Genomic DNA, 18,931 nt, shown 5'->3' with positions numbered 1-18,931 from the left:
AAGACTGTAATAGTAGCCTATGCATTGAGAGAAAAAGAAAACAAGGAAGACTCTTCTTGGGTAGCAAATGTATTGTTGGGAAAACCACACTTCAGGAGGGCAAAGATAAACGTGACACTCAGAGGCCTGAACCACTCAGACTCGACTCACACATCTCCATCTGTGAGCCGATCAATTTGCTGTCGTCTGGTCTCCTGCCTTCTCCATTCTTCAACAAACAAAAAGAAGGAAAGAGAAGAGAGACAACACGACAAAAAGCTCTGCATGCGCACCAGCCTTGTTGAAGAAAAGAAAAAGGACCACACATCAGCTAGACGAAGGGGCAATTTGGGGGATGTGGAAGGTTACCATAGCAACAAAGCAATGAGATAAGAAAATAAAGGTCTAAAATAAACCCATAATTCCTTTAGCTAAACCCCAAATTGCAGAAATTGGCTGTTCCAAAGCCAATCTCGTTCAAAAGCCGAAGCAAATTTAACCCAGCACACAAATAAGAGACAAAATGAAATTCTCATTCAGTTGGATTTCAGGCATTTATTTGTTGATAGGCAAGATTTAAAAAAAAAAAAAACGCACAAGAATGAGACATCCAGCGCAAGCGCGATTTAGACTGACTCATCCATTTTCTCAATAATTCACCACCGGCTCTAAAATGCTTGAGTGGTCGTGCACTGTGCATCTTAGCAGGGGGCCCATGCCCCGCTTCGGGAGAGCAGTGTGAGGTCCAGGCCTCCTCAGAGACTCATCTGAAAGGCCAGTCATACAAAGACACTCTGACAGGGGCTCTCCCGGGACGGAGAGAGCACGCACTTAAGGCAATAGCATGCGGTGTGCTGTGTTCATAGTTCAGAGTCAATGAGTACTGTACCATTCACAGTTCCTTTCTGTCAAGTAAAAGTGATTATGTAAAAACAACAAGCTACAGAATTTTTTTTAAAGTTTCAGGTTGGACAACAAACTATATATATATAGCCTAGCTGAATAAGAATATGCTAATGAATTTCAGATATTACCAGTAAAGGAATAGTATAAAAGGAATAGTTTCTTATTTACTTTCTTGTCATGAGTTGAGAATTAGATCAATACCACTCGTAGATATATACACCCATTAATTGGAAGATACAGTATAGCCAGTCACGAGTTAGCTTAGCATAAAGATGAACGTAGGAGGAAACAGCTCTGCCCTACAAAGGCACAATGCAGCAAAACTACTTTGTGCTAAATAGTAAACTAACTGCGCTAACTATCACAAGACACAGCCAACTAGACAGCTACAAAAAAAGAGCGCTATATCATCTGAAAGCCAGCTGGTCAGATAGCCACAGGCCAGCTAGCCTTAGTTAAATTTAAATGTACTGATTGTTTTTCCCTATATAGTTATCTGTTAATTAATCTTGGTATTTTAGTTTGTTTTCCACATTATTGAAGCATTATGAAGCAGCAGCTAAATCCAGTCACAATGTAGCAAAAAGCTAGCTAATCTTGCTAACAGTACTATCTTAGCAGTATAACTGCTTCAGCTTTTGGCTCTAGTTGACGTCAAGCAATTAGATGTGGTTATTAAACTGCATTAAATTCACATAATCAAATGTATTTAATAGTTATTTCTATATGCTATAGACAGTATATTTACTATTAAAATGAGGTTTTCCAAACAATGTTTTTAAAATGAACAAGAAAGCTGAAATGATACATTTTGTTGATTTCTTCTTGCATTTTGTGAAGATTATCTAAAGGCAAAATGTCTGCTACAGTATCTACATTTTTTATAGATTACATGGCAATGATGTTTTGAGCATAAAATAAAGGCACCACAACCTTTCTATGGTGCGCAGTTTGTTGTCCAACCTGAAACTTTAAAAAAAATTCTGTAGCTTGTTGTTTTTACACTTTGTGTTACATGAGCTTTAGATGTGTTGGTACGCAGATTTTGTTATTTACGATCAGGGCCAGAGTAGCAATTTCCCCTGTTAGCAGTCTTTATGCTAAGCTGACCAGCTGCTGGTTTTAATATTTACCATACAAACCATGAGCGTGGTATCAGTATTCTCATCGAACTCTCGGCAAGAAAGCGAATACGTGTATTTCCAAAAACTACTCTTTTAATATTTACACATATTAATTTTAGATACTTTATATATATATATATATATATATTTCAACTTTCTTAAAGCATTTCAACTTTCTTAAATATTCTGGAGAGTAACCAGGTTAACACACAAATGTTTTACAGTTTTAACATTCCTTTTCCTGTCATGGCTATTGTGTGTATTCAAATGCAGGCTGAAGGTTGAAGGGTTTACTGGGTTGCATTTAACATTTGAGGAAGTAATAAATAAGTACTGACATTTGGGGGGAAATTAAATACTAACATTAAGAGCCTTTTTCTGGCTACTCTCCATGGGTCTTTTTAAGTCCCACATAATAATGATTTTTAAGTCCCAGTTGGTCTCCTCCAGTGTCCAGACTGTAATGCATAGTATCTGTGCAGGCACAGGGCAGCGATCAAAAGTATATAGGGGGGTGAAACTGGAAAAGTTCAATCAGAGTTTTTGTAGTTGGTGAACAGGTTGTAGAGGACTCTGAGGGTGGACTTGAGGTTCAGGTTGACAACATCTGGAAAACAAAATGGAGACAGCAAAGATCATTAGAGTTTGCCAAACTTGTTTTGACGAGTTTCAGAAAGAAAAATTAGACCTTTGACAAGCACAAAAACTAATGTTGTAGGAGAAAAATAGGATCCAAAAAATAAATGGGCTGTGCCACCATAAAACCATATTTACAATGCAAAGTAGCTTCTTCTATAATTGCTGTTGGACTACTTGCCCTAAAAGGTTATTTGTAATTTCGGAAAACAAAATGGGGCTGAAAATAGCTCATCATAGATCATATGATGTATTACTTCTTACCAGGAGAGATTCAAAGGCACAAAAATACTTTCTGTTCTCTTCATCAGTAACATGACATAGGCTACTACACAAGGACTTATTTGCTTACTGTAATTTCTCATCACAACTAGGTCTTTGGTAAGTGATTCAAGCCAGACACCATTTTGTTACAGCAGTGCCATATTGCATCACCATTTAAACTAGGATGCCTTAAGCTCCTTATCGTCTGCATTTCCCTGTTAGCTTGGGTGACACTGTTGATATCATTAACAGCTACCTTCATTTATAATGAACCTGCAGAGGTGCACAAACCCACAAACCTTAGCAAACTGCCTGCTCCTAGGAACACAAAGATAACAGCTATATATAATACCATCAGCATGGGCCTGTGGTCAATGACTTTGTATCTCAGTGTAATGAGTCCTTCCAATTAAATGTGTAAAAAATAAAAGACGTAATAATCAGGTTTAGAAGGACTCCTAATCCTGTATACTAACCACCAACAAAGGTGCTGGTATCCAGTTGGTAGATAGCTTTAAATACTTAGTTTTAGGCATCGTTCTTGATAACAAACTGTGGTTTAAAACCCATGCTGCTTCCACATGAAAAAGGTCCAGGTTTCCTCAAAGGTTGTTGAGGAAAATGTGCTTATTTAATGTCTGCTCTGTGATAATGACTTTGGCGGGCTCGGTAGCCTCATCAAAGTTGCTAGTAGGATTTCTGGGAGGAGTCAAGCCCAGCTTACAGACCTATATAACAAGCAGGTGCTTAGGAAGGCTGCTTCCCTTCTGGAGTGCCAAGATCACCCTTCGGACAGAGTTTGAACTGTTACCCCTGCAGTTGTACTTGCAGTTATAAAATAATAGAGATATACAGACATAAAAAGGAACATTTAAAGAGCAATTAAGGCCAAGGAAAATAATACAAACAAAGAGCAAAAGAAAAAGTATGTACGATGCTGTAAGTAGTAGAATATAAGTTTAAAACTGGAATGTGGGATTTGAAATAGGACAAGAATGTGAAGCGAAACGTATGATTCGCTCACATTCTGAAAACTATGTAAGTATATACTGTACAAGAGAAAAGTATACTGTACGCCACGGTTAAATAAATATTCTTAAATACATCGTCCTGAGATGGTACAGATATTTATGGCTCTAACATTAGCTTGAGCTAAGAATTTTATTTAAATCAAACAACTCAAATACAATGCATTCTTCTTTCAATATCACATTCTGTGGATTAAAATGAGTAAGTACCTGATATTAATTTGAATGCTTCAGTGGAGTAAGGTACTGATTACAGTTTAAGTACGTTATCAGTCAACTGTATTAGATCACAGTCTGAAAGCTATTTCTGTAATAGCATTTCTAATGGGGTTAATGAAATGCAAGTCTCTGATAAAATGGGAAAATACTTAATTGTGAACTAATAATCATTATAATAGCAACAACTATGTGAAACCAGTAAGTCATATTAATTAAGTATAAGTTGTTAAATTCTCCTAAAAAAAAGAACAGGCTGGTTTATTCAAACATGCAGCTCAGGGCAGAATGAACCCAGCACCATCCGACCAGTATGAGAGTTTAAGGGTAAGGCAAGGTCTCCATCTACTGGACAACCTTTAATATGACTGCTACTGTAGGACATCAACCATTAAACTTCCTTTTTAAATGGCATCCTGTCAGCAAAAGAGACTCATAATCTCAGTCAGCCTCCATTAAATCTCCCCCTGGAAAAGGGTCTTTTATCTGATCTTGTAATAATGTAATCTATAAAATACCTTCTGGTCTGGCTTTGGGTTTCTTCAGGCCTCCATCCTGCATCAGCTCAAAGGCAAACGCCACATTGTGGACCTGAGGGGACACAACATGGAAATTCAATGTAATGATAAATTGCAAAAAAATCGTCCTATTCAACCGACAAATTTCACTTTTTGAGGGCATAATCACCTTCTGTTCGAAGCTCTCAGGAGTGAGGAAGAAGTTGTACAGAGGGACAAAGTAGTCTTCTAGCAGCCCCATCAGCAATATCAGGTACACGCCATCAGCAAACTGGACACACACACACACACACACACACACACACACACACACACACACACACACACACACACTTATAATAGACTGCATGATCATTTACAGCATATACAATAATAAAACTGCAAAGTAAATCAGATTGTATTATGTTTAAAAAAAATGCATGCAAATAGAGGGAAGATGAGAGGATGAAAATATGTTACATAACACAAACTCATGATCATTTTATATTTGACTGGACTGCAAGTCTCTAGATACTGTAAATGATCAAATCTCTTACCTGAGATTCCAGCTCAGTAACTTCCAGGTTCAGCTTGTTTAGGTGTTTGTTCACAAAGGTGATGAGAGACTGGTAATGGGATCAACAAACTTATTAATCATAAATACAGTACAGTTTAAAAAAATACCAACTAATTTGAAGTCATTATACTATCCATTATCTTTCAAAGAAAAGGTTTTTAATACCGTTTTCACCACGTTGAGCTTGTCAGGTGCGTGATCCAACAAAGTGTCAAACGCATCCCTCTCTGTTGTAAAAAAGAAATAATTCAAAGGTTATGAATACTTAATAAAGAAACAGTTTGACATTTTTGGAAATGTCAATGGTGTACCACTCTCATATCTGTCCAATAATTATATGTCGCCGCCATGCTAACCCTGCTAACTGCTAGCTAACGTTACCGGAGGACCAGGCAAGCGGGCCACGGCTGTTTACAACGTGTAGCCTGTTCAGCGGCCGTAGCCAACAACGTTGAGTTATTTTAATTGAGAAAATGAAAAATTGAAAATTGAGAGAGGGGGGGGCTGTAAATCGGGAAGAGAGGACCGTGAGTTTGCAGTGTGTTTAGCGACTGTTGCCGTAATTCTAAGCCAATAAAGTGTGTTCAGTCGGGTGGAGAGGACGACAAGGTAGTGTTATTTTTAGCGGTTCTCACCGTAATTCTGAGTCGAGGAAGTGTGTCTGTCCGTCGAGTGGAGAGGACGGCGAGGTTGTTGTGTTTTTAGTCGTTCCTACCGTAACTCTAAGCCGAAAAAGTGTGCCTGTCAGTTAGGTACAGAGCTCCACGTGAGCATGGGCTTTTATGACAATATAGCCAGCATCTAACGTTAGCTACTCTGCTGTGCTGTGAAGTAATGTCTGGCTATGTGAGATAAGTTTCTAGCAACATTGTTGTGGATGCTGCGGTCTCAGCCTGGCAACCTCCGTGAACTTCGAGTCTGGGGAGGAGGGGGCGGGGGAGACAACTCTCTTCAGTATTTTGAATTTGTACTGCAGTAACTATTTTAAACACTAGCTGTCAGTATTACATATTGCACCTTTAATGACTGGAAAGAGTTGTGGCTTTACAGCTGTGGTTGCGAGGCAGCAGAGAGGAAGTCACTGCTCCTGGCCAACAAATAGTCTGGTACATAGCCCCAAGTAAAACATTTTTAGACTTTAGTTTTTATTTGAATTAAACAAACAAGATATAACATGTTAATTAGTGAACTATAAAGGCGCTAGAAGAAAGATTGTGTTACCTTCAGGTGGAGCTAGACTAGCTGTAACATATTTAACAAACAAATATGAGAGTGGTATCAATCTTGTCATCTAAATATGAGAGTGGTATCAATCTTGTCATCTAATTTCCCAAAATGTTGAACTTTTCCTTGAGGCAGATGAATAAAGAAAGAATAAAAGTAAACAGACATTTCCATAATTGTAACTGTAACATTTGTGGCTTAAACTCACCAAACCTTCCCATCATCATTCTGAAAAAAAAGAGACAATTTGAAAAACTATTTAGTTATACTTTATATTACAATTAACATTAATAATACCTTACATTACAACATTGATATAAAAAGAGGTGGATACAATTATTAAGTATCAGCTCTTACTCTGTGGTGCTCGTCAGCTCCTTGGTCACAAGAGCCGTCTGCAGGATGCCCTCTCGTTTCTGTTCAAACAAAATCAAAATGCTTCAGTTACTTCATGAGAGAATAACTGCAATTGTTAATGCACATTCTGAAGATGACATGTGCAGGATGAGCCACTTTACCTTGATGACGACCACCTGCACAGAAACATGCTCAGGCAGTCTGATGGGGGCCTGGAAATGCATCGCGAGAGCCACCAGCAGATAGACAATAGCCACCAGGTTCTTTGAATGAATAGCTGTAACAGTAAATCATAAGAAAGGACTGTCAGCTCTTTGCACACTACAAGCGAACATACTGATGCAAGCAATTTTCTAAAGATGAAAGGTAACAGTCTGTGCTTTTTTTTCAAGAGACAAAACTAAAAATGAAAAATCTGCAAACGAGCAGTTAATGAAGCATGAATTAATCCAACTCTGTGGACTGCAGTGGGAAATCATGATGTTTGTAGAGCTCCTCAAAACTCTGTCCAGGGTTAAATTATTGCTATTTGTAATGCAAATTAAGAGATTATGTGTTAAAGAGGAATTCCACCAATTTTGCACATGAGGTTCAATTTGCCAGTCACCAGGATGCAGCCTGTAAAAACATATCATGTTTTCTGTGGTTGTGGAGGAGCTCTCCTATGTGTGACAAAATAACCCCAATGATATCATAGTGATGTCATCAGGGTTAGCTTGGCGAGTTGCATTACGTGAAATGTAGGCTCCAATATTTTTTTATCCATCCAAATCACTGAAGTCGTTGTAAAACTCACAGTCCACACTCCACTCAATGGTCCAGCCGTGAGGCCTCAGCAGTTCGTTGACGGCCTCCAAAACCGTCTGAAGCTTCTGCTTTTGGCCGATCTCTGACTGGGTCACCTCGGCCACGTTCAGCTTCCTGCCTGACAACTCTTCTGTCAACAACAGGAGAGATGAGATATCAGCTCAAACACACTGGGAAAGACTTTCCACAATCATGAATAATTGTTTACAAGCAAGCAATGTCTAAATTAAGAGGAATTAGGAACTCATGTACAGTGAGTCGGAGCGAGGAAGAAACCAGTCAGTGTGGAGATAAAACAATGAGGAGCTGAATTTTCCCTTTGATAACACAAAAAACACAGAATTTAAGAATCTACATGCAATTAAAACATGCTCTATGTAAGAAATGCAATAGATAATTGGAGCACAAAGAACATGGACATAAATGAACTCAGAGTGATGCTACCTATACAGTACAGGCACATGTGTGACATATAGTCACTAAAACCTGCTAATGTTATTGTATGAATTTAGTTTTTATCACTGATACTGTCGCAATGATATTATTGATTCGGCAGATACTTGTTTCTAAAGTAGATGATTTTGTCCAACCTACAGAGTAACGAGAGATAAGTGTCATCACAAAATGCTTATTTTTTGGGATATTGGCTTGGGATTAAACGTAAGTAGTTGATAGCATGCAGATGGTGAAATCTGAAAATGTTTTCAGCCTGCTGTAACAAAGACAGAAACAAAGATGAGGCCCCAAACAGACCAAAGACACTGAATCTTTACCAGACACAGCAGCACCCCAGTGAATACACACACTGGACACTGACCACGGGAGAAAACAATGTGCCAATATCAGTATTTTGAAATGTTATTGAATGAGGTGAATGTTTAGTATGAACCTGCTACAGCTTTTCAATGACAAAGAATAAAGATCAATGGTAGGAGACAGACATTTCTGTTTTTACTGCAGACAGTGTGCTTCAAAATGAAAGAAATGTTAGGGAATTGTGTTTACAAGTAGTCATTATCAAAGCAGGTTTTAATGCTAATTCCAAGATACTTTTAGGCAATATATTCACTGATGCCAATTTACTAATGCTGAATTAAGTTTGGTCTACTGCACAGCTGGTACAGAGGTGCATAAAGAAATCATGCAAAATAAGGTACTGAATTACTGCTCACTGTCAGCACTGAGTTTATTGCAAATGCAACGTTTTGGTCATAGAACTTTGTCAAAAATCAAACTCACAATAGTAAACAAAAACATCTTTATACTAGAGGCCACAGGCTGCAAATAAAATGATAAATTGCTGTGAAGTTACTCTTTTTCCGACTGGTGCGGCCTGTTGCTCTAATATAAATAATGTTGTTGTTTCATATTAAAGTCAGTCCGAAACTTTGCATTTCCAGTAAACATAGTGCTGACAGAGTGCAGGAATTAAACACTTTCTACTACTACTAATACTGCCAATTTTCATACTGGTACATGGCACGTTTAAGGCCTACAGAAGCTATATGGATAAAGATGTTGTGAGAGTTGTGATGCTTTCTTCCTCACCAAATAACTTCTGAAGCACTTGTCCATCATAACAGTCCTCCTCCAGGTCTTTGACTATGATCCTGTCTTCCTCCAATTCACTGTTGATCCAGTCAATCAAGACCTGCACACAAATCACAATGCAATAAAACCTACGGTCAAATTCTACGTCAAAAAAGTCAAACTTCATCTGTGTACTGTTTTCTTCGTGTTTTCATTGCTCGGTTTGTGCTGAAGAGATATGATGCTTGTGCACAAAAAATTATCCCAGACTACCTTCAAAAGATCTTTAAATTTAAGATTTTCCCGCGATGTTGGGTCCAACATGATCCTCTCAGCGTTTTCCTCTGGTGAAGATAATGCAAGAGAAACTCAGCGTAGGTTATAGTGACACTCAAATATCCTTTTCATTTCCTACATATTTGTCTCCCCTTTTGGATACATACATACATACTTTTTGTCTCAAATAAATACAACTCTACAGACACAAATACACACGGATACAATGTTCCTATCACCCCCACATCAACAGTGATTCACATGGTGACTAAGGGCAAAGGCGTCTCCCCTCCACCCACTTTCATTTCCTGCTTTTCCACTGTCAAAGTCCCCATTACTCATATATATATATATATATATATATATATATATATATATATAAAATCCTCTGTGAACTGAGTAACCTATGACACTGAGATGCAAAAGTCTTAAGAAGTTGATGATATTTGAAATGCAATTGCAGCATCAACAACACTGCAACCAGTTCAGGCAATAATAGTGTTTTAACATTAAAGATGTAATTTCAATTAAAAATGTGATGTTCTTCACATGAGCATATGTGTGTTTGTGTGTGTATATACCCATCAGTGTGTCCTCTGGATGGATGTCTGTCCCTGTAGGAAGCATGGGAGCGTTGATGGCATTTCTCCCCTCCTCATGGAGATCACTCACTTGTAAAACAAGAAGACACACACAACAAAACAAGAACAACAAATTCAATAAAAACAAATCAACAGAAAAAAGACTTGATTGTATTTCTATTCTCCAAGTATGGAGACAGAAAGTGAGATAAGCAGGCAAAGACTGTGGAACAGAAATGAAAAGACAACAGAGAAAGCTTGTCAGAGTCACTGGTAACAGTATTAGTGCACAATCACCACAAATCCCCCTTGTAAGGACAAGTGTGGTGTCATTTGTGGCAACTGGTCCTCCTCTACAGCCACTACTTCAGTCACTCCACCAACACTTTTCTCTATTTAGTGTCGGTAACAGTCAGAGCCTCACAAAATTGCATTTATAAAGGTTTCTACAAATGGGATGACACTTACCAGAATCTTAAAGGGGAATTCCACCAGTTTCACACCTAAAAGTCTGTTTACAGGTCTTGGTGAGTACTGCTACATACAGTATTTGAAAGAAAGTTGTAAAAGCCTTTTGTGGCTCCCGAGGAAGCTGTGTGTAGTCTGATAAAGTCCTCAACATGACATCACTTGAGTCAGTGTCGGTTGGGGCTGCAGACTACAGGTTTAATAAAAAACAGTTGCTGTGCGTAGCCAGGTTAGCTCAGTTGGTAGAGCAGGCGTACATATATGGAGGTGTATACCTTGACGCAGAAGGTCCAGGGTTCGAGACCGATCTGAGACGATTTCCTGCATGTCATCCCCCTCTCTCTCCCCTTCATATCTATCTGTTCTTTCCATTAAAGGCTGAAATGCCCCCCCCAAAAAAATAAAAAAACGGTTGATGTGGAGTTAAAAAGAAGTGAGTTAACCTCTGTAGGCTGTTGCTCATCTCTGCTTGAAGCTACTTAATGTTGATTAGATTTGCCTTAGACGCTACTAGCATAATACATCCGAATGTCTGAAACAAACTATGAGTATAGTATTGTAAAGTATATTTCAACCATTTTTTTGTCAAATGCACTATATTGTGCTGATAGGAAAGTCTGCAAAAGTTTTCAAGCTGTGAGTTTCAGAAACAGTTTGGAGGAAATGTTTATCCAGGGATGTGTACATAGACAGTGAAATAAATGGACACAGCGACACCATATAGACTTCGACGGAGACCAGTGAAGTCAATTAGATGCACTTTTCCAGTGATGACTGAGCGTACTGCGCAGCCTCAAACTAAGGTTGACGACGTAGATGTGACGTGAGCAACCTGTCTGAAAGTTGTAAGTCTTCTGGTAGCGGCGCCAAGAGAAATCTGAATCATTCCGAATCTTGCAGAGACGGAGAGCGTGAGTAGGAGCTGTCCATGAGCGTAGGAGCAGGAGCAAAACGTTGCTGAAATATTTTTGTTCCGATGGTTTCATGGACTCTCTATGGTCTTCTCCCTTGACTGTATGCCTCCATCTCCCCCCCGATTGCCTGCAAGCTTCTCCTGACTATATTTCTCTACTGTGCGACAGAAAGTTGCGTGGTTATGACAATCGTTAGCCTATTTTTACAAAAAAAAAAAATTGTACTGCAGCCTGAGCTTTCACACATCTGTTACTTCCTTATTTTTTCTCCACCCATGTGGGGCTCTTTCCATCACAGATTGCATTAATGTCCATTAACGTCTTATTTAAAAAAAAAAATTAAGAATGTATCTTGGCATTTTTTTATACTCAAAATATGGTTAATTTAATTAATTTATACTTTTTATTGATCCCCAGTGGGGAAATTACAATGGGATTAGAATGGGAAAGTCTTTAAGTCTTGGTTGATTTAAGGTGACAATACACAGAAAAAGTAACAAACACTTTGAGTGAAAAATCAATTTCCACTGATATGCTTTCACTTCTGACTGGAGAGACACTCCGGGGATTTAAAGGCTTTCTTCCTCTAATGGCCACATTGCTTTTATCATCCTGCATTTCAATTTGTACAACCTGCAACAGGCTGGGTCCCAATCAATGGTCTCCAATCTGTCATTTCATTGACTTGACTATTTATAAAACCAAGGAGAACCAACGGCTGCACTTTGAGGGGTTTTTTTTCTTCAAATTAAAAGCATGTAAAAAAAATCTATTTTTCTGATTGAAAATATAATGAAAGAAAGTCTAGAACAGTTAGTGTTTTTTATGATACAATCTGTACAAAATCTTAACTTCAAAGCTTATACAAAGATATACACAATTACCCCGGGAGGAGAGGTCCCCACAGATCTGATATCAACTATCGCACTACAGATCAGCAGTTTGCTTTGTAATTACATAGCAAGCTTGCTGCATTTCATCATAATTGTGCTGCTTCCTCCCTCCATGTCCATGGGACTGCATTACTGCTGCTGGCACTTCACACAGTCAAGTAAAATGTGGGTGAAAAAGGTCAATTTTATACAATATAATTAATTTGCTCATAGCAGATTTCTGCAAAAAGATTTATGGAAATAAAAATACTTTCACTCGCTGGTCCAGAAATATAACAGCAAAGACGCCAGTTGATTCTATAATGCTAAGTGAACATTTTAGAGTGACTACTCACATTTTGATGACCTCTTAAAAGAACCGACACAACACATTGCTGGGTATTAACCTACAGTTGCACTAAGGTAACAGGTCCCGCTTCCCTATTTCTACTTCCAAGTTCCTCAAAGTCCAAAATGAAAACCAAATTTACCTTGTTTCTTCCTCTTGGTCCCACACAGCAGCCCCGCCATGTCCCCACTATAAACCTCCGGATTCCCTACGATGGCACCGAGCAAAGGTAAATGTGTGTGTGTGTGTGTGTGTGTGTGTGTGTGTGAATCGTAGTCGGTGGGACTGAGCAGTGGCAGGGGCATCATCACGTGTTTATTTCTGTCACAACCCTCCACCCTACGTCTGCGGTCCAGTTACAGGAGACGCTGAGGGGGGCGTGTGTGTGTTGTATGTATGTGTGTGTTGTATGTATGTGTGTGTGTGTGTGTGTGTGTGTGTGTGTGTGTGTGTGTGTGTGTGTGTGTGTATGTGTGTGTGTGCGTGTGTGTGTGCGCTTGGGACAAGAAGGACCACACTGGACATAAATGTGCAAAAGCAACTCAACACCAGTAAACCTCTGGGCTGTTAAACAGTGGACACAGGACCAACTTCACTGATCTATGACAGGTATAGTGTCGACTTTTGTTGTTGTAACTGACTGCTAAAATTGCTGTCTAGTAATTTCACAGCAATATAAAAGAGAATAGACTTGTTTTTGTGAATAACTAAGCATGTGAATGGAGCCTTTAATATGTTTTGCTGCAGCGGATAATCAATCAGACAGCAGCTGTATTCCTGTTAACAGAATTACACTAATTCAATACAAATCAAAGCCAGCAGTCAAGAACATTTATCTTATGCAAGGTTCATTGCACAAATGTATGTAAAGAGCTCCTCAGTGTTTTTTTACAAACCAATTTGAAAAAAAGGACACAACAGCAACAACATATGGTCTGACTTCTTTTTGCTTTAGCGATAAAAATGTTCTAAGTATAATCAGTCTGCATCATAAGCAGCAGCGTAAAGCAGATTAAAATCAACCTTGTCTTGTTTGGTTCCACTACTTGCGAGGGGGGGGAGAAGGCGGATCACTGTGGCACAGAGGAAGATATAAATAATGCAGCAGTATAGAGAAAACAGGCCGGACCTTAAATATAGCTCTGGTTATTTACACCAACACAGGCACCAGTGAGTAAGAGCAGCCAGGAGACGACAGAATCCCTGAGTTTGTTCCAAATGGGGCCTTTAGTAGACATTAACTCTATAACTTATTACACCTAATATTTACTTATTATTATAACTTATTTACTCTATGTTGTAATTCTGTTTTCTCCATATTGTACTACTTTTTTACTATTTTTGTATGTTTTTTCATGTCCAAATCAAGAGTCAAAAGATAGAAGGAGTTGAATTGCTTAAAACAGCAAGTATGCTTCTGTCCTTTTTTGGAGTAAGTCTAAAGGCTCTGACACACCAACCAGACGGCCGACCTTCGGCAGAAAAGGCAGTCGGACTGACTGCCTCCCCGAGCGGGTCAAAAAAGTGCCTCGGAACACACCGAAGTGACGCCGACTTGAGCGTACATTCTGCGTGTGCGCGAGACGTAATACATCTCCAAAAGAGCAGCCGGCGCTAATCTGTATTGTCGCCCAAAAAATCAAAACCGGCAGCTGATTGGAGAACGCATCACGTGGGTCTGGCTGCTCCCGGATTTTACAACCGGGCATAATGGCGGCTTCGTTCGGAATACAATCTCATATTTTACGAAGATAGTTCACCGAAACGTGTTTCTGAAAACATTTTAAGCGAGAAATAGGCCATGCGGTTGCTGAATCTGTCTTAATTTCAGATCGACAAAGGTCAGTCGAGTCACTGACCTCGCCAGACTGTCCAACGGCCGATAATCGGGTTGGTGTGTCAGGGCCTTAATATGTTTAAAATATCAGTGAATCTCCTGAATAATGGCTACTAATAATACCATAACTGTTTAGTCAATATAATTTACCAGCGATTTGGAAGTTTTTACTATTTGTACAGTATTTGCAAGATAATTCTACATTCTTAAATCACCAGTATAGTCAAGAGCAAAAAAGCCAGAAAGCAGCAGTATAAAAAGAAGAAAAATCTATCGATTCTAGTAATGTTTGTTTAACTTGTACAATTTTTTGATTAATTAATGCATAACGTACTCAATTCTCCATCTCTTTTTGGTAAAAGTAGACAATGAAATAAGTATGTGAAGTGAATAAAAAATATTAAATAGCAACAATAAACAAATTACTTACTATTGTCAGCATCCATAGAGTGTAAATACTCTTCACCCTCAGATAATACAGCGAGGATGTGACCTGGCGTTCATCCTCTCCGTCCTTATAAAGCAATAACATGTTTTTTGTCTTCACTAAACTATCACTTGTACAGCACTGCATGTTGCTGACAAGGGCTGTGGAGCCTTGTCAGAGAAGTGCAGACTTCCTTTACGTTTATCAGGGATATACAGAAAGAGCCATGGACATGCAGTTTCTTTGAAAAATATTGTATGTCTGCAATTGCAGAAATCTGGACTCTGTAAAGAAATGTTCCTTTATGTCTTGTTGAATGGCCTCAAGTAACACTTTCCTTCCCATTTCTGACACAACAAAAAGAGGGTTTAAGGGCTTAACACTGAACTACAATGTGTATGTGTTGTTGCTAAGGAGTGTCAACACAAAACCATGAGTATTTTTTCTTAAAGGCACAATCCAATTACATTATTAATGAGGATTCAGCAAATGTGAAACAACTTTTTTTGTGGTGTTCTTTCTTCAAGAATATAAAGTACCACACCCAAAAGTAACAGAAACCACAACAACAGAAGCAGCAGCATGCGAAGCCACAAGCTGTGCTCCATTACTAAAGACTAAACCTCACATACTTCCATCCTGTTATACTTATTTCTAATTCAAACATCACTGAGATCGACTTTTAAAATAACCTGTCTATCAGCTGAGCTTTAATCCACTTAGAGCACACAGGAGCACTGCACTCTCATAAACTGCACTCACTCCCTGAGACTGCACTGAGACTATGAGGGATTGCCTTCTGTCCAGCCATATGTTGGCAAAATTAAGGTCTGGGGACCACCAAGGGTTTTGGGAGGTATGTTGGAGGTTGCCAAATCAGGGAACAGTTACATTTGTATGTTGTATCATTCATTACATATTAGCACAAAGGGAAATTGCTAAAGAGAGTATCCCTTTCCCTACTTTTACCTTTCCTATACCTACACTAAAGTCTGCGCCAGAGTGCTATGAGAGATTTCCTGACTTAAACAACCAGGGGGACAGACCTCCGACAGACCTGCGACTCCTTACACAGGATAATTAAGGTTGACACATCCGAATTTGGGTAAAAAAGGAAGACATTTGGAGGATTCTTTAAAATAGGACAACCTAGACAACCTGTGTTGGCATAGTCAGTCTTGAAATTCAGACTTCTAAAGAAGAACATAGAGATGCTACAGACATTTTGGGAAATCGGGGTCCCCAGAGCCAGATAAAAAGATGTGCATGATAGGTCCAGGACGGGGTTAGCCTAGCTTAGCTCTAAGACTGGAAGCAGGGGGAAACTGCTAGACTATCTAACAAGAGATACAAAATTTCACAATGATATATAAAGACATATGATGATGTTGAATGGAGGGCTGAAACTAATGATTATTTTAATTTTCATTATTATGTAAACTGACAAATTATTTTCTTGATTAATTGTTTTGTCTGAAAAACCAGAAAGGTGATGTAAAGAAAATCCCATCACAATTTCCTCGAACCCTAAGTGACATCTTAAAAAAAGCTTGTTTAGTCTCACTAACTGTCCAAAAATACAAATATATTAAATTAACTACAATAGTGATAAATCAAACCAGCAAATATTTTGCACTTTTGCTTTAAAAATGACGATTGCACAACTTACCATTTAAAATTCTGTTCAATTGATGTTGACTTCATTTTGAGAAATAGTGGTATAAGTTCATTCTGTACCAAGTTACTGTATATTAACCAACAGCACATCTATATCACTGTTGGAGCTTAAAGCACAACCTTCAGCAGCAAGACAAACACTCTCATTTACTCATTAAACCAGGAATCCACCTCCCAGTTATCATCTAATTAACTCACTGGGCTGAGCTGTGTGCTGGTTTCTCTGTTTAACCCCTTAAAGCAGCTTTAAGGTTAGAAGAATCACCTTATTCCACTCTGGCGGGACAGTATTAATCAGGGCTCATGATTATTTTCATTTTCAATTCGTTTTTCTGTTCATCACTGAGTCTATTAACAGTCTGAAATCCACATATATTTAATTTACAATTATATGAAACAGTAAAGCAACAAATACACACATTTGAGAAGTTGATCAGAGTTTCTTCTGGCATTTTTTCTCAATAAATTGACTAATGAATAGATTCTCAAAATCAGTCAATCAGCTAATCAATTAATTAACTAATTGTTTCAGCTCTAATGTATATCATGTATCTTGTTGCATCTCTTCACTGAAGCTGTCATTTTTTATACACATTTCTCCCCCAAAATTCAGCCTGACATATTTGGTTTTACCAATTTTTGGTTTCAAAATTTTAAGTTTGATTAAAATTCAAACTGTTAAATCTTCATTTAAAGATGAGTGGAAGCCCATGGTTTTTAGATGAGATGTATGGAATTTTAAAGGGGCTCCTAAACAATTAACATGTCTCTGTCCTCCTGCTGGTGGACCTCCTTTAATGGAAATTACAAACACATGGCAGTGAGCGTGCACACACAACACAACATAACAAACACACACACACACACACACACACACACACACACAACACACACAGAGGCGTTAAACCTTGCAGCTGTCTGTTTTACCACACAGTGTCTGGCCTGTGGGAGGGCAACAAATACTTTGGCCTGGAAACTGGAAAAGTAGGACAATAAGTTAGTGTTTTAATATCCAAAATACAGTGAGAGCAGTGATCCTCTTATATCCTTATCTTCAAAACCTTGCATTCCTGTCACCACTGTGCCTGTATGACCTATTTATGTTCATTACCTCATGTTAAAATGCCTGTGGAGTTGCTAAGGGGACTTTGTCTCGCCTCTCATTCGCTAAGAGAAGTATGAAATCCATATCAAACTACACCATGGCTGAAAATATGTTTTGAACCTCTAATATAGGCTATGACACACTAATCAGAAGGATGTAAATGTAACATTTAAGCCAGATTACAATAGTAGCCTACCAAAGAAAGTCATAAAGTCAAGATAAACTGAGTACCAGGGAAACACGATCAATGTTTTCATGTGTGCTGTGCATGATTAAAGTGCCCGTGATGTCCCAGAGGAGAATATTTTAATAGCGTATCATGTGATTGCAGCACCATGGACAAAAAACACAACAATGGTATCAAATAAAGGCCTTTCATAATATTAGAATATAAAAAAAAAATAAAAAAATGACTTACCTTCTTTAGACTTTTTCTTTCGTATCAGGGTTCCTCCTAATTTCCCGAGGAAAGATTCGTCCTTTTTCATTTTTGCGGACTGCGGGGTCGCAGATGTGTTCGCAGTCCCAGACATCTGATCTTTCAGTAAGATGTGTTTATGTGCTCTCATATGTATTCGTTTATAATGTCACCCTTCCCTGTGATGCGTTCAAGGCACCGGTGTACGATCATGGACTGTATATAAAGAAGACACCGAATTCACATGCAGACTGAGGAAAGCAGCGCTGGTCGGGCATCAGGCATCAACACAGACGAATGACTCACATGTGATGCGAGTAACAGCTTTCTGCTTCAATGTTTACTGACGGTTCATCCCACAGCGCCTCCTAACGGCAGGATGATGAACAGGGTCAGGGTTTATCAAGTCTGGTCGCCTTAAAAATAGACAGTAGTTTCCTAAACCAACATAATGATTTTATGTATTTGAATGTTTTAATGTTAAATACATTTACAATGATAATAAATACATAACTATCTAGTGAAGATAAACTAATCTCAATCTAGTTTACGGAGCTTTTCAAGAAATAAAGACCATGAAATTAGTTGGGTTTTTTTTAAATTCTCTAAAAGCTACTAAGAGTTTACATTCTTAAGTGGTGGAAGAAGTATTGTGATCATTTAGGTAAAAGTAGCAGCACTACACTATAGAAATATCTAAAAGTAAAAATACATTCAATGCATTCAAAATTCAAATTCTAAAGTACAAAAGTATTATCAGCTAAATGTACATAGTTTTAAAAGTAAAGCACTCATGCAGAATGGTCTCCCTCAGTTATATTATTCTAATTTTTAATCATTATTAATGATGCCTTAATTAATG

General features: G+C 38.4%; 1 protein-coding gene across 4 annotated transcripts; it reads right to left on the bottom strand.

The window, feature by feature from the left end:
- Nucleotides 1-519: 519 nt before the first annotated feature.
- Nucleotides 520-18,444, bottom strand: parvb (parvin, beta). 4 transcript variants are annotated; one of them, XM_031283380.2, is made up of 14 exons: nt 18,070-18,444; nt 10,003-10,092; nt 9,419-9,489; nt 9,164-9,266; nt 7,605-7,745; nt 6,970-7,085; nt 6,809-6,867; nt 6,660-6,679; nt 5,393-5,454; nt 5,208-5,276; nt 4,841-4,942; nt 4,672-4,744; nt 960-2,616; nt 520-919 (listed from the first exon to the last, which is right to left on the bottom strand). In XM_031283380.2, exons 1-13 carry the CDS (start codon nt 18,218-18,220, stop codon nt 2,540-2,542), a joined length of 1,134 nt encoding a protein of 377 aa, XP_031139240.1. In that variant the 5' UTR covers nt 18,221-18,444; the 3' UTR covers nt 520-919; nt 960-2,539. The 4 variants fall into 4 exon arrangements, with proteins under 4 accessions (XP_031139240.1, XP_031139244.1, XP_035858785.1 ...); XM_031283384.2 differs by lacking the exon at nt 18,070-18,444 and adding an exon at nt 14,873-14,970; XM_036002892.1 differs by lacking the exon at nt 18,070-18,444 and adding an exon at nt 12,748-12,979 and having other exon boundaries at nt 7,605-7,742.
- Nucleotides 18,445-18,931: the final 487 nt, after the last annotated feature.

Source organism: Sander lucioperca, chromosome 7 (assembly GCF_008315115.2).
Source record: "Sander lucioperca isolate FBNREF2018 chromosome 7, SLUC_FBN_1.2, whole genome shotgun sequence".
Classification (NCBI taxonomy): Eukaryota; Metazoa; Chordata; class Actinopteri; order Perciformes; family Percidae; genus Sander; species Sander lucioperca.
Note: the sequence above shows the minus strand (reverse complement) of the source record. Positions and strands in the feature narration are given on the sequence as shown.